This window comes from Aegilops tauschii, chromosome 5 (genome assembly GCF_002575655.3).
Source record: "Aegilops tauschii subsp. strangulata cultivar AL8/78 chromosome 5, Aet v6.0, whole genome shotgun sequence".
In the NCBI taxonomy this organism is placed as follows: Eukaryota; Viridiplantae; Streptophyta; class Magnoliopsida; order Poales; family Poaceae; genus Aegilops; species Aegilops tauschii.
In genome coordinates, this window is record NC_053039.3 from 322,730,468 (window position 1) to 322,746,716 (window position 16,249).

The window sequence follows — 16,249 nt, forward strand, 5'->3', positions numbered from 1 at the left end:
GAGATATGAAGTCTCCGACAAGTTCTTCAGCTGTAAAATGGAGGAAAATAGTTCTGTTAGTGAACATATACTCAGAATGTCTGGGTTACACAACCGCTTGTCTCAGCTGGGAGTTAATCTCTCGGATGACGCGGTCATTGACAGAATCCTTCAGTCGCTTCCACCAAGCTACAAGAGCTTTGTGATGAACTTCAATATGCAGGGGATGGAAAAGACCATTCCTGAGGTATATTCGATGCTGAAATCAGCGGAGGTGGAGATCAGAAAAGAACATCAAGTGTTGATGGTGAATAAAACCACTAAGTTCAAGAAAGGCAAGGGCAAGAAGAACTTCAAGAAGGACGGCAAGGGAGTTGCCGCGCCCGGTAAGCCAGTTACTGGGAAGAAGTCAAGGAATGGACCCAAGCCTGAGACTAAGTGCTTTTATTGCAAGGGAAGTGGTCACTGGAAGCGGAACTGCCCCAAATACTTAGCGGACAAGAAGGCCGGCAACACCAAAGGTATATGTGATATACATGTAATTGATGTGTACCTTACCAATACTCGTAGTAGCTCCTGGGTATTTGATACCGGTGCGGTTGCTCATATTTGTAACTCAAAACAGGAACTGCGGAATAAACGGAGACTGGCAAAGGACGAGGTGACGATGCGCGTCGGGAATGGTTCCAAGGTCGATGTGATCGCCGCCGGCACGCTGCCTCTACATTTACCTACGGGATTAGTTTTAAACCTCAATAATTGTTATTTAGTGCCAGCTTTGAGCATGAACATTGTATCTGGATCTCGTTTAATTCGAGATGGCTACTCACTTAAATCTGAGAATAATGGTTGTTCTATTTATATGAGAGATATATTTTATGGTCATGCCCCGCTGGTCAATGGTTTATTCTTGATGAATCTCGAACGTGATGTTACACATATTCATAGTGTGAATACCAAAAGATGTAAAGTTGATAACGATAGTCCCACATACTTGTGGCACTGCCGCCTTGGTCACATTGGTGTCGAGCGCATGAAGAAGCTCCATGCAGATGGACTTTTGGAGTCTCTTGATTACGAATCATTTGACACGTGCGAACCATGCCTCATGGGTAAGATGACCAAGACACCGTTCTCCGGAACAATGGAGCGAGCAACCAACTTATTGGAAATCATGCATACCGATGTGTGCGGTCCAATGAGTGTTGAGGCTCGCGGAGGATATCGTTATGTTCTCACTCTCACTGATGACTTAAGTAGATATGGGTATGTCTACCTAATGAAACACAAGTTTGAAACCTTTGAAAAGTTCAAGGAATTTCAGAGTGAGGTTGAGAATCAACGTGACAGGAAAATAAAATTCTTACGATCAGATCATGGTGGAGAATATTTAAGTCACGAATTTGGTGCGCACTTAAGGAAATGTGGAATCGTTTCACAACTCACGCCGCCTGGAACACCTCAGCGAAACGGTGTGTCCGAACGTCGTAATCACACTCTATTGGATATGGTGCGATCTATGATGTCTCTTACCGATTTACCGCTCTCATTTTGGGGCTATGCTTTAGAGACTGCCGCATTCACTTTAAATAGGGCTCCGTCGAAATCCGTTGAGACGACACCGGATGAATTATGGTTTGGGAAGAAACCTAAGCTGTCGTTTCTAAAAGTTTGGGGATGCGATGCTTATGTCAAGAAACTTCAACCTAAAAAGCTCGAACCCAAGTCGGAGAAATGCGTCTTCATAGGATACCCTAAGGAAACTATTGGGTATACCTTCTACCTCAGATCCGAAGGCAAGATCTTCATTGCCAAGAACGGGTCCTTTCTGGAGAAAGAGTTTCTCTCGAAAGAATTAAGTGGGAGGAAAGTGGAACTTGATGAGGTGATAGTCACCCCTTCCGAACCGGAAAGTAGCGCAGCGCGGGAAGATGTTCCTGTGGTGCCTACACCGACTGGGGAGGAAGTTAATGATGATGATCATGAAGCTTCGGATCAAGTTACTGCTGAACTTCGTAGGTCCACAAGGACACGTTCCGCACAGAGTGGTACGGCAACCCTGTCCTGGAAATCATGTTGTTAGACAACGGTGAACCTTCCAACTATGAAAGCGATGGCGGGCCCGGATTCCGACAAATGGCTAGAAGCCATGAAATCCGAGATAGGATCCATGTATGAAAACGAAGTATGGACTTTGACTGACTTGCCCGATGATCGGCGAGCCATAGAAAATAAATGGATCTTTAAGAAGAAGACAGACGCGGATGGTAATGTGACCGTCTATAAGGCTCGACTTGTCGCTAAGGGTTATCGACAAGTTCAAGGGGTTGACTACGATGAGACTTTCTCACCTGTAGCGAAGCTGAAGTCCGCCTGAATCATGTTAGCAATTGCCGCATACTATGATTATGAGATATGGCAGATGGACGTCAAAACGGCATTCCTTAACGGCTTCCTTAAGGAAGAATTGTATATGATGCAGCCGGAAGGTTTTGTCGATCCTAAGAATGCTAACAAAGTATGCAAGCTCCAGCGCTCAATCTATGGGCTGGTGCAAGCATCTCGGAGTTGGAACATTCGCTTTGATGAGATGATCAAAGCGTTTGGGTTTACACAGACTTATGGAGAAGCCTGTGTTTACAAGAAAGTGAGTGGGAGCTCTGTAGCATTTCTCTTATTATATGTGGATGACATATTATTGATGGGAAATGATATAGAATTCTTGGAAAGTATAAAGGCCTATTTGAATAAGTGTTTTTCAATGAAGGACCTTGGAGAAGCTGCTTATATATTAGGCATCAAGATCTATAGAGATAGATCAAGACGCCTCATTGGTCTTTCACAGAGTACGTACCTTGACAAGATATTGAAGAAGTTCAATATGGATCAGTCCAAGAAGGGGTTCTTGCCTGTATTGCAAGGTGTGCAATTGAGCACGGCTCAATGCCCGACCACGGCAGAAGATAGAGAAAAGATGAGTGTTATCCCCTATGCCTCGGCCATAGGGTCTATTATGTATGTCATGCTGTGTACCAGACCTGATGTAAACCTTGCCGTAAGTTTGGTAGGAAGGTACCAAAGTAATCCCGGCATGGAACACTGGACAGCGGTCAAGAATATCCTGAAGTACCTGAAGAGGACTAAGGATATGTTTCTCGTTTATGGAGGTGACGAAGAGCTCGTCGTAAAGGGTTACGTCAACGCTAGCTTCGACACAGATCTGGATGAATCGAAGTCACAACCCGGATACGTGTATATTTTGAATGGAGGAGCATTAAGCTGGTGCAGTTGCAAGCAAAGTGTCGTGGCGGGATCTACATGTGAAGCGGAGTACATGGCAGCCTCGGAGGCAGCACAGGAAGCAGTCTGGATGAAGGAGTTCATTACCGACCTAGGGGTGATTCCCAATGCGTCGGGCTCGATGACTCTCTTCTGTGACAACACTGGAGCTATTGCCCTTGCGAAGGAGCCCAGGTTTCACAGGAAGACCAGGCATATCAAGCGTCGCTTCAACTCCATTCGTGAAAGTGTTCAAAATGGAGACATAGATATTTGTAAAGTACATACGGACCTGAATGTAGCAGATCCGTTGACTAAACCTCTCCCTAGAGCAAAACATGATCAACACCAGGACGCAATGGGTGTTTGATTCATCACAATGTAACTAGATTATTGACTCTAGTGCAAGTGGGAGACTGTTGGAAATATGCCCTAGAGGCAATAATAAATGGTTATTATTATATTTCTTTGTTCCTGGTAATTGTCTATTGTTCATGCTATAATTGTGTTATCCAGAAATCGTAATGCATGTGTGAATACATAGACCACAACGTGTCCCTAGTAAGCCTCTAGTTGACTAGCTCGTTGATCAACAGATAGTCATGGTTTCCTGACTATGGACATTGGATGTCATTGATAACGGGATCACATCATTAGGAGAATGATGTGATGGACAAGACCCAATCCTAAGCATAGCTCAAAGATCGTGTAGTTCGTTTGCTAGAGCTTTTCCAATGTCAAGTATCTTTTCCTTAGACCATGAGATCGTGCAACTCCCGGATACCGTAGGAGTGCTTTGGGTGTGCCAAACGTCACAACGCAACTGGGTGACTATAAAGGTACACTACGGGTATCTCCGAAAGTGTCTGTTGGGTTGGCACGGATCGAGACTGGGATTTGTCACTCCGTATGACGGAGAGGTATCTCTGGGCCCACTCGGTAATGCATCATCATAATGAGCTCAATGTGACTAAGGAGTTAGTCACGGGATCATGCATTGCGGTACGAGTAAAGAGACTTGCCGGTAACGAGATTGAACAAGGTATTGGGATACCGACGATCGAATCTCGGGCAAGTAACATACCGATTGACAAAGGGAATTGTATACGGGATTGATTGAATCCTCGACATCGTGGTTCATCCGATGAGATCATCGTGAAACATGTGGGAGCCAACATGGGTATCCAGATCCCGCTGTTGGTAATTGGTTATTGACCGAGAGGCGTCTCGGTCATGTCTGCATGTCTCCCGAACCCGTAGGGTCTACACACTTAAGGTTCGGTGACGCTAGGGTTGTAGAGATATGAGTATGCGGAAACCCGAAAGTTGTTCGGAGTCCCGGATGAGATCCCGGACGTCGCGAGGAGTTCCGGAATGGTCCGGAGGTGAAGAATTATATATAGGAAGTCCAGTTTCGGCCACCGGGAAAGTTTCGGGGGTTATCGGTATTGTACCGGGACCACCGGAAGGGTCCCGGGGGTCCACCGGGTGGGGCCACCTATCCCGGAGGGCCCCATGGGCTGAAGTGGGAAGGGAACCAGCCCTTAGTGGGCTGGGGCGCCCCCCATGGGCCTCCCCCCTGCGCCTAGGGTTGGAAACCCTAGGGTGGGGGGCGCCCCACTTGACTTGGGGGGGAAGTTTCCCCCCCTTGGCCGCCCCCCCCCCCCCATAGATGGGTTCTTGGCCGGCGCCCCCCTCCCAGGGGGCCTATATAAAGGGGGGAGGGAGGGCAGCAACACTACAGCCTTTGGCGCCTCCCTCCTCCCCTGCAACACCTCTCCCTCTCGCAGAAGCTTGGCGAAGCCCTGCCGAGATCCCGCTACATCCACCACCACGCCGTCGTGCTGCTGGATCTCCATCAACCTCTCCTTCCCCCTTGCTGGATCAAGAAGGAGGAGACGTCGCTGCTCCGTACGTGTGTTGAACGCGGAGGTGCCGTCCGTTCGGCACTCGGTCATCGGTGATTTGGATCACGGCGAGTACGACTCCATCAACCCCGTTCATTGGAACGCTTCCGCTCGCGATCTACAAGGGTATGTAGATGCACTCCTTTCCCCTCGTTGCTAGTATACTCCATAGATGGATCTTGGTGATGCGTAGGAAATTTTAAAATTCTGCTACGATCCCCAACAGTCGCATGCGGTGCCTTGGGCGCTCGCTGACAACTTTTTCGATAAAGGGTGGATTTTATTACTCAAAAGGAAGCATCAAGAAAATACAACCACAATGAACACACACCCGGCATCTGCATAACTATGATGCACACAGCCAACACCAACGCACACACACAGAAAAACACCGGCAGGTAGCAAAGTCATATAAGACCAAAGCTATGCCTAAGCGTTGAAAAGAAAAGAGAAACCTGAAGCGATCAAATTCATGATCGACAAACCTACAACAATGACCATATCCGCACCAACCATCTCATGACACCACAAGAACAACGATATTCTTCAACAGTAACGCCTTCAAGGAGGGAGAGACACTCGAGTGCCGCCGTCATTGGAACCAACCATTAAAGGTCAGAATCTAGGTTTTCACCCTGAAGAAACAGTCTGAGCATATCCAAGCAAAGCCTTCAACAAGGTAACGACGCACAAACGTCGTCATTGCCAGGTATAACCAACATGGGCTAGACCTAGGTCTTCACCCGGAGCTCGAGACTAGGTACTCAAAAAGCACCATCATCGGAGTCAACCATGTGTTGTCGCCGCCACTTTTCCACGATCCTATCAGCTGCATGTTCTAGGCTCAAAAAACCGATAAGCCGCCGTTGCAGAACCATGCCCTCTACGTCAAGCCATTGTCCATAAATTGCATCTCACCACCAAACGTAACCATGGGATCTTGGGAAAGTATCACTCGCAAAGACCTTTCAATGGCCATCGCAATCCGGAGTAAGGTCGCCGCCAATCCGGAGTGTTCATCATGGTCAAACACCGACGACAGAGCACCTGACCGCTGATTGCCAGCTTGCCGACCCGAGTACCAGCGTGCAGAGCTAGCCGAGCCCGTACAACTGCTGGTCGGACCCTCACACGCGTCAGTCTTGCCATGAACGGTGTCGCACCCGTCGATTTGGACGAGTTTGTGCTGGAAGCCTTACGGGTGCGCAGCAAAATCCCGATCCAACTAGGACGTTAGGGCCTCGCGCCGCCAGCCCCCATGGCCAGATTCACGCAAGCCAGACCACGCCGGTGACTCGGTGTAGGAGACACCCGACAAGCAACAGCCAAACCAGCCGGTCACATCTATGTTGGGCGCTACCAGGAAGCCAGCCATGACGGAGGACCATGAAACGATCTGCTTCCTACCGCCAGCCCCGCGCCACCGGCATAGAGCCGCGCCATCCCACCACCAGGATCCGTCGCCCGAGCCCCGCCACCGGACGCCAAGCCCCATCGCCAATTGACGGGTCGCGTCAACGCAACTCCACGTAACTGCTGCCCTGCAGCACGGGAGCCGTCGTGAGGAGAAGCCCCGCCGCCGCCGTCGGCTGCGCGGGCTTCGCCGCGACGGTGTCCTCCGGCGGCGGCGCGGCAGGAGGAGGAAGTAGAAAGGGTGGCGGCGCTAGGGCAACGACGTGCGCCCGAGTCGCCCTGGGCTGGGCGGCGCGGGGCCTCTTTCAACTGGATCAACTCAAATGGAATTTTCATCTATTGCGAGGGGAACGGCCATAGCAAGAGGGTGTTCGTGGTGCTAGTAGCAACGTATGGCATTGATGAGTAAAGGGTGCACCGGTGGTTCCCCGCTGGCGTCTATTCCCTCCGTTCTAAAATAGATGACCTAACTTTATACTAAAGTTAGTACAAAGTTGAGTTATCTATTTTGAAACGGAGGGAGTAGCACTCTAGCGGCTCCAATACTATGGTGAATGCTACAATGTGACTCGCGCTGGTGTGGAATGGCAGTGGTCGGATCCACGCCGAGACATGGACAGACCCCTGAAGGCAGTGGCAATGGTCTAAGGTGAAAAGATGTCCCACCAATCTCTCATACCCTTTAGTTTTGGCATAGAGTGCTAGCGGATGCGACTATCGAATGATCTGTCATCAATATGTTGATTAGAACACGCTTCAAATGCGAGTGAAACTACTGTCCTAACATTTATTGGTCGGGCTCAGCCGTGATGAAATTGCATTGTTACCTTGTTGAAGACGTTGTCTACTTACTGTTGTGTTGATATTCGTTGCTAGTCTCGACAACTAGGATAAAAATCTTTGTCCAGACTGTCACAACTATAGCGCTTAGACGTTTATCTCTTCTTGAAAGTGTTGTTGCGGAAGAAGTAAATTTATTTATATTTGTTAATTTCATATATCTTATAATGGTCCGCCATGATTGACTTTATTTTATATTTTATTTAATAATTAATATAAGTGGCAATGTGCAACACAATAATACAAAAGTCAGGGATTTTAACCATCTGTACAAATCCAAAAGAAAGAAAAACCACTTGCTCCCTCCATCGATCGTTGACGACAGGGCAGATTTCTTCTCGAGACACCATTTTTTGGACATCGCAAACTAAGCCCTCTCATTTCAAGACTTTGAAACAATCCTACCACCATCCACAAGAACGTCTGGCGCAACGAAAAGTTACTCCCTTCAATCCATATTAATTGCCGTTGATATAGTATAAAGTTGTACTAGATCAGCCACAATTAATATGAATGGAACGGGGTACTAAAATTATGTATCGCCATCTTCTTCCTCTTCCTCGAGTAAAAATCCCAAGACTGAACCAAGCAAAGACCCGCGGCCGTTCTCAAAACGTGCTCATATCTTCATGTTGGCGTACATGATGAGCTGGAGCTCCTTGACGCAGTCCTGCATGGCCGGCCGGCCGGCGCTCTCGAAGCAGACGCAGCGCGCGGCGAGGCCGGCGAACATGGACACCGACTCCAGCGTGTACGACCCCTTGCCCATGTCCCGGTCCACCACCTTGCGCAGCTTCTTCCGGTCCCCCACCATCTGGTGTATCTGCAGAGCACGAGCCGGACAGATAGAATCAGCCGAGGGTCAGCAGCGCGGGGACGCCGGGGAGCGCCGGACGATGCAGGCGTGGCAGCAGGCAGAGAGAGTACCTTGACAATGAGGTTCTGGTCCTGAGGCCCCTGGCTGAGATCGATGGCGCGGCGGCCGGTGAGCAGCTCCAGGAGGACGACGCCGAACGCGTACACGTCGCTCTGCAGCGTCAGCTTCCCCGTCTGCATGCGAGATGGAAGAATCCTCATTAGTGCAGCCAGGAACCCGATCAGCACGGCGAGTTCTGCAAAAATGGTGCAGGGTCGTGGCCATTACCAGCGCGTACTCGGGGTCGAAGTAGCCGAAGGTGCCGAGCACCCTGGTGGTGGCGTACAGGTCCAGGTCCTGCGGCATCAGCTTGGCCAGCCCGAAGTCCGAGATCTTGGCCTCGAAGTGGTCCGAGAGGAGGATGTTGCTGGACTTGAAGTCCCGGTGGACGACGGGGACGCCGACAGCGGTGGTGGAGTGCAGGTACGTGAGCCCCCTGGCGGCGCCCAGCGCGATCCGCAGCCGCTGCCCCCACCCCATCCTCACCTCGCCGTGGATGCCGTTGAGGACGTCCTGCAGGTTGCCCTTGGGCATGAACTCGTAGACCACGAACCGGTGCTTCCCGTCGGCGCAGTAGCCGATCAGCGTCACCAGGTTGGGGTGGTCCAGCCTGCTCAGGATGTCGATCTCCACCCGGAACTCCCGCTCGCCGTCGGCCTGCTTCGCCGTCGGCAGGTCCATCTTCTTGATGGCCACGATCTTCATCGATTCACAGCAACAAGAACACATTAGTTGGACTGAAAGTAGGTGCTGACAGATTTACAAACTGGAAGGGAGAATGAAACATCGCATTCAGTGCTACTAATGACATATCATTGGAATTAATTGGTGTTTGATCGTATTTGACTGGTGGTTGGCCGATGCTTTTCTTGACAAGGATGCCAAGAGCAAATGTCACACCACTCTGATCTTGGCTGCCTGCCGGACGTGATTATCACGTTCAGGTCAGGGGTGTGTGTGTCCTACAGCACTTAATCAATGGGACAAATGCATAGAACCAAAGAGGAAGTTCTCTTCCCAACAGAATCATTGGTGCTAACACTAATATAATCTGAAAAACACACACATAAAGCTAAATGACAAAAACACCACAATCTTCTGAAATTAAGGGACGTATCTGCTTTGGAAATATTCAGACCCTGCCCATACATTCAGTAACCTGAATTCCGAAAACTGTAGCTAAGTGACAAAAACAACACCATCTTCTGAATCTGGAAGTAAGAGCCGTACGTATTTCGTGTGGAAACTGAAGTTACCTGCCCGTCTTTGAGCACGCCCCTGTAAACCCGGCCGAAGCCGCCCTTGCCGATGAGGTTCTTGTCGCTGAATATGCCGGTGGCCTCCTCCATCTCCTTGAGGGTGAACACCATGGAGCAGTTGCGCTTCTTCGGCGCCGGCGGCGGCAGCGGCAGCGGCTCCTTCACCTGCCACAGCTCGGCCGTCTTGTACACCCCTGCAGAAGCAGAAATCAGATGATCAAATTCCTCATGGCAAGCCTTAAATGCTGCACTGAAGAAACAGATGATCATACAGTGACAAATGACTGCCGACAACAAAGTGGGAAGGAAACAAAACAAGGGGATGCACTTACAAGGATTCAACTGGTCAAGCGATTTGCTTCTCCTCCTCTTGTTCCATGTGGAGACTATGTTGTTGAACATCTTCTTTGCCTGTTGAGATTACTGCCCGAAGCTTTCTGCGGTCTGCGCCTTCGTCGTTGTCGGCACAACTTTTTTCCTAGTAATCAGAAGTATCTAATTCCAATATACCTTTCCTTGATCAATGGACTCAAAGATATTCCTTGCTCTAGTCAGCCCAAGGCACACAGTCTCCCCTGCACCTCCTTTGTAACAAAAGGCGCATGTGCTGGAAGAATGGCTGCCACTGCAAGTATCAGAAATTCAGAACGAGACAGACAAATCAATCCCAGCGCCACCTAAAAGCAAAGCACATGATGAACAGGACAAGCAAAACACTGGAGACAAGGCTGCGCCTGAACCGATCGTGGGACCTGAATGCACGGCGCGGCGAGGATTCGCCGGACGGCACGGAAGAGACGGAGAGGACAGGAGCAAGGAGTGCGTGCAGTACAGGCGTGTGCGAAGGATTCAGAGATAAGAACCTAGGAAACGGGCTGATCTCTTGGGAGCTACGTACCTAGGAGGAGACGCGCCACCTAAAGGCCCCTACTAGCGTTGGCAAAGAAGTAAAGGAATAGGCAGCAAGCATGCTTCGAGTAGCAAAGCGTGTGGAGGAGGAGGGTGCTTATGTGCCAAGAAATGCCCGAATCCAAATGGACGATTGGTCAGTGATCACTGGGCGATCAGTAGTGTGAGATTGCGATCAACTTTGCCGGCGAAGGCGGAAGCCGGGGAGCGAGAGCTGGGTGTCAGTTGTTTCTTGCAGTTTGGTGGATTGGAAGGAGGGTTTATTGGTTAATGGTTGGTGCATTGCAAAGGGGAAATGGTTGAGCAGAACTTGGAGGGATGGTGAGTGATTGGGACATTGGGGAGGAAGAAACGGAGGGCCTGATGGCGACCAGGGACTGAGGAGCGGTGGTAGAGGTGGCGGTGGTTGCGATGTAGCCGTTGCCAAAGAAGCTTTCTCTCTTCTGAACTCGTAGAAATCTTCATGGTGTGTGCGTATATAATATTCAGCGTGACCTTATAACTCATGTAAGCCCGTGGAAGCATTACAACCCAACTGGTTGTTATGCACTTTTGAGTTTCAGTTAAAGGGGAGATTAATCTGGTCTCAAACCATGGCTTGATTTTGACGCGGTGAAACGACGGTTGGAGAGGGAGAAGTAAGTGTGCTGCTTAAGCATTTTTCATGCGCGATATCGCTGATGGCAACGTGTTGTGGGGCGTTATAGGTGAGGTTGGTGGTTGCCTGCCGAGGCTTCAGCGACAAATCACCAAACTTGCCACTTATCAGAAAACTGTCGACGGGAAAACCAGAGGATTAGGCTAGTCAAGGTGAAACAAGTGTGGTTTGGTTGTGATCTTTGCACGGAAGTGCATAGGGTCGGAACAGCCTAGTGGCTCTAACGTACTGATCGGTTGATAAGGTTAGGTTTGGATCTACCGATCTAGCGAGATGAGTTGGAGCAACCATATATTTTAGCCACTTATCTCAAATCCGGCCAAGCGTGGTATGCAGAATTTTTTTTAACACGGTACAATCAAAATCCCTCACATACACGAGCATACACTCACCCTATGAACGCATGCATGCACATCCTATCTCCATGAGCATGTCTGAGAGATTGAGCCGGCATAGCATCTTGAGATTTTACGAAGTTATCACAGGCGCCTCGCAGTCGACAAGAATGTCTCCTCCCACAGAACAAACGTCACCGATGGCCTGAAATAAATCTAGGAATAATGTGAGCTATGGTGATCTAGGAATAATGCGAGCTCTAGTGGGCTGGGGATATCACTGTCCTCCTAGCCATCCAACCGCATGTTGGTTCGTCTGATGTGCAGAGTTAGGTACATGTGAAGGCTACCCAGGAGAAACTATGTACTCCCTCCGTTCCTAAATATAAGTCTTTATGGAGATTTCACTATGGACCACGTACGGAGCAAAATGAGTGAATCTACACTCTAAAATGCATCCATATACATCCGTATGCGGTTCATGGTGGAATCTCTACAAAGACTTATATTTAGGAACGGAGGGAGTATCATTTTAGTTTTTTTTTGCATGGCTAAGTATCGGTTTAATTAAAGATATAGAGAGCCAGAGTCCAGTTCTTTTAGATAAGGAGGTTGAACCCTGGCCTCTGCATTAAAAGATCCACGCAACTATTTTTTTATTAAATAATTCAACAGTCTTATTATAATATAAAACATTGGTCCACCGAAACCATTCTACAAGTGTCGCCACTCCTATAAGCTTGATGATGATGATGACCATGATCATGACCGCTGTCCTGACTTTACACCTAAAACCGGAGCACCGATCCAACTGAACCTTAGCGCGCACCGCATGCGCACGCTCTAGAAGTCACCACCGCCGTCTTCCACGAACCCATCTTCACGACATAAATTAGCGCATAGACCTTGGCAGGTCTGTCGTCGACGCTACCACGATGCCAGACAGCGCCACCGTCCTGTGCGCGTCCATCAACATGAGTCCATCGCCGAGACCCCACCGAGCCACGCCGCTGGGACTCGCCGTCTTCGACTCGGAAAAAACCACGCCACTCCACCTCAGTACCCCTCCAGCCAGCACCTGCTCCAAAAAACATTGCCCCAGGAGGGAGAACGGCGTCGCACTCCGCAATCGTTCGATCCGGAAGACCCAGATCTAGGGTTCCCATAGTAGCCCAGGCGGGAAATCGAGAGCTGCAACAACGATGTCTTCCACAAGGTAACGACCCAAATACGCCGCCATCGTCCGCCATGACCAAAGTCGGCGCGGTTTTCACCGGCAGCCGCACCTCCCCAAACCCGCAGTCGACTAGATCGCCACCAACTACGAGGTCAGTGTCGCTGCCATCATCCAGAGCCGCCGCCTCGACTTTCGATACGCAGACCCCATAGGGATGCGGTTCTTCCCCATCTAGCATCGTCGACGCCGGAGAAAGCTCCAACCGCCACACGCCTCCTGTGATGAACCGGGTTCTGGATCCCATGATCCCCCGCACCTAGGCACCACCACTAGGAGCCACCACCCGGCGGAGGGGTGCCGCTGCGCAGTGTCGGAGCCGTTGCTCTAGGGTCCTTTGCAATGTTGTGTTTTCTGTTCCTTCTCCTTTCCTCCAATTTGCAAATTTATATGAATAATTCTACAAACTAACTGAGGGATGCAACTGATAGATGAGGAGACTTGTGCAAGAGCTTATGACATGCCACAACGTCTTGCCCAATAGATTTTCCATGTACTCGTCATGTGTTTCGTCATGTTTATTTGGATTATTTGTTCACCTGGACCATATGTTGTGTCTGAATTCGCATTTGAATTTTTTTTAAGATAATGAGTTTGAAATGTTTGCGTCATAAATATCAAGGTTTGTATTAACATGTTATGGGGGTTTATGTTTGCCAAAGGAAGTCAGAAATAGCAAAGTAAAACTTTCGGACACCTCCCAAAGCGAGGATCCTTTGGCAATCGATTTTTGGGGCGTTTTTTATAATGCAGTAGTGGTGACATTAGGAACTTTTTTTGCTTTTTGAGTTCATGAACCAAAACTGGATCTCACTCAATCTTTGAGGAACAGAAAATATTGTTATTTATGAAATGATTGGCAATTTACAGTTATCCTTTAAAATATAGGGTCGCCTATTACTATGTTGCTCTGAATTTGGTTTAAAATCAATTATGCTTTAATTTAAATCTTCTCATCAACATTCAAGCATCCGATTTTCAGGTAACTTGTTACAAGTCGCACACCTTTTTGACGATGATGCGAATTTTAAGCCTCTTATTTGCATAGGATTCTTAAAATATAGGAAAGTAAAAAATGCATGATTCAAGTGGCGTGTCCACTTGATCCAGTATATTAGAACCCTGCATGAATTTTGGATAAAAAGGTGCTTGACAACAAAAATAAACAACATGATTCTACCAAGAGATTTGAAAGTTTCTTTCAAAATAGAGTAGAGATAAATCATAAGGAAAATTTTCAAAGGATTTCAATTATGCGAATCAAATGACCTAGGATTTCAATTTCGAATCAAGGAGTCCCCATGGTTGAGTTTTTCTAGATCTGAGACAAATGAGAATTAGGAAAAACTAAACAGAAAAGAGAAAGGCTAAATTCATCCTATTGAAACTAGGTTTTATCTCTAAGTGTGAATAACCCTAAGTTGATCGGTAGTAGCGTAAGTAAAAACTACGGAGCTACTGGAGGTTAGAGAAAGTCACACAAACATTAGCTGGGGAGTGGATTTGGATAACTTTAGCTTAGGATCTATTCTTGGAATTTGAATGGAAGTATTTTCTTGTGCCCCTCTTCATAGTACGGTTGTTCTATACTTAATCTGAATCTTGGATTCACTAAAAGCCTGGGAAAATACATACTAAAAGCTTGAGTAATACAACCACTAGAATATTTGTTTGTGGGGGCACCAATGATCTTCCACTTTTACCAAACCTGGTACACCCTGAGATCACATCCTAAACCTAAAATAAACTCAATGAAATCTTAGTCATCTCAATGATTTTGCCATAAATCATCAAAAACAACAAGGATAAAACGAATATACACTTTCACTATCCCGATCCTGAAATTTCAGCGAAGGAAACTTTAGTCCTGACTTTCGCCGCGATTCAAGGCCACTAAATGTTGCAGCCCTTTCCATCCCACCGACCCCCCCCCCCCCATATACACACACATACACACTCCGACTGGCCGCACCACTAACGCCTTCATATCCCACTACCTAGTCAAGCCTCGAGCCACCGCCAAGTAGCACAAAGATAGTCCATGTTACGCCCTCGCTCTACCTCAGAGGAATTGGCCTCGACCACCTCACTCGCTTCTGGGCTCCTCCATTGCCGTGATGCCCATCTTCGCATCCTAACCCGAGCCGTGGCAAGTTCATGTGTCACGATCAGGAGCTTCGGTGAAGGCGGCGATTGCCACCCACGACCTCAAACCTCAACCCACACCAGAACCTCTGGGTCCGTGTGACGCCCACTCCCACCTACAATCTATTCAACATAGCATTCACAGAGTAATTTTTTTCTTTTCCTTCTCCTTTGCTCCAATTGTGAATTTCTATGAATAAGTCTACAACCTAACGAGTGATGCAACTAGTAGATGAGGAGACTTGTGTGAAGAGTTTATGGCATGTTCCACTGTCTTGAGCAATATAATTTCCATGTATGATCATGTGTTTCTGTTGGAAATATATCCTAGAGCCAATAATAAATTGGTTATTATCATATTTTCGTGTTCCTGGTAAATTTTTCATATTCATGCTAGAATTGTATTGACCGGAAACTTAAATACATGTGTGAATACATAAACAACACCGTGTCCTAGTAGGCCTCTACTAGACTAGCTCATTGATCAAAGATGGTTAAGGTTTCCTAACCAAAGACATGAGTTGTCCTTTGATAATGGGATCACATCATTAGGAGAATGATGTGATGGACAGACCCAACTGTAAGCTTAGCATCAGATCGTATCACTTAGTTATTTGCTACAGCTTTCTTCATGTCAAGTATATGTTCCTTAGACCATGATATCATGTCACTCCCGGATAGTGGAGGAATACCTTGTGTGCTATCAAACGTCACTTCATAACTGGGTGATCATAAAGGTGCTCTGCAGGTATCTTCAATGTCTGCTGAGTTGCATGGATCGAGACTGGGATTTGCCACTCCGTATGACGGAGAGATATCTCTGGGCCCTCTCGGTAATATTAAAGGAAATATGCCCTAGAGGCAATAATAAAGTTATTATTTTATTTCCTTATATCATGATAAATGCTTATTATTCATGCTAGAATTGTATTAACCGGAAACTTGATACATGTGTGAATACATAGACAAAACAAAGTGTCCCTAGTATGCCTCTACTAGACTAGCTCGTTAATCAAAGATGGTTAAGTTTCCTGCCCATAGACATGTGTTGTCATTTGATGAACGGGGTCACATCATTAGGAGAATGATGTGATGGACAAGACCCATCCGTTAGCTTAGCATAATGATCATTTAGTTTTATTGCTATTGCTTTCATCATGACTTATACATGTTTCTCTAACTATGAGATTATGCAACTCCCGAATACCGGAGGAACACCTTGTGTGCTATCAAACGTCACAACGTAACTGGGTGATTATAAAGATGCTCTACAGATGTCTCCAATGGTGTTTGTTGGGTTGGCATAGATCGAGATTAGGATTTGTCACTCCGTGTATCGGAGAGGTATCTCTAGGCCCTCTCGGTAATGCACATC

General features: G+C 47.8%; 1 protein-coding gene across 2 annotated transcripts; it reads right to left on the reverse strand.

The window, feature by feature from the left end:
* Positions 1–7,599: 7,599 nt before the first annotated feature.
* LOC109766193 (probable serine/threonine-protein kinase PBL28) lies at positions 7,600–10,972 on the reverse strand. Of its 2 annotated transcripts, none has more exons than XM_020324966.4 (6): positions 10,346–10,972; positions 9,926–10,218; positions 9,591–9,787; positions 8,563–9,033; positions 8,346–8,468; positions 7,600–8,241 (listed from the first exon to the last, which is right to left on the reverse strand). In XM_020324966.4, exons 2-6 carry the CDS (start codon positions 9,993–9,995, stop codon positions 8,038–8,040), a joined length of 1,065 nt encoding a protein of 354 aa, XP_020180555.1. In that variant the 5' UTR covers positions 9,996–10,218; positions 10,346–10,972; the 3' UTR covers positions 7,600–8,037. The 2 variants fall into 2 exon arrangements, with proteins under 2 accessions (XP_020180555.1, XP_020180556.1); XM_020324967.4 differs by having other exon boundaries at positions 10,492–10,783.
* Between the last annotated feature and the right edge of the window lie 5,277 nt (positions 10,973–16,249).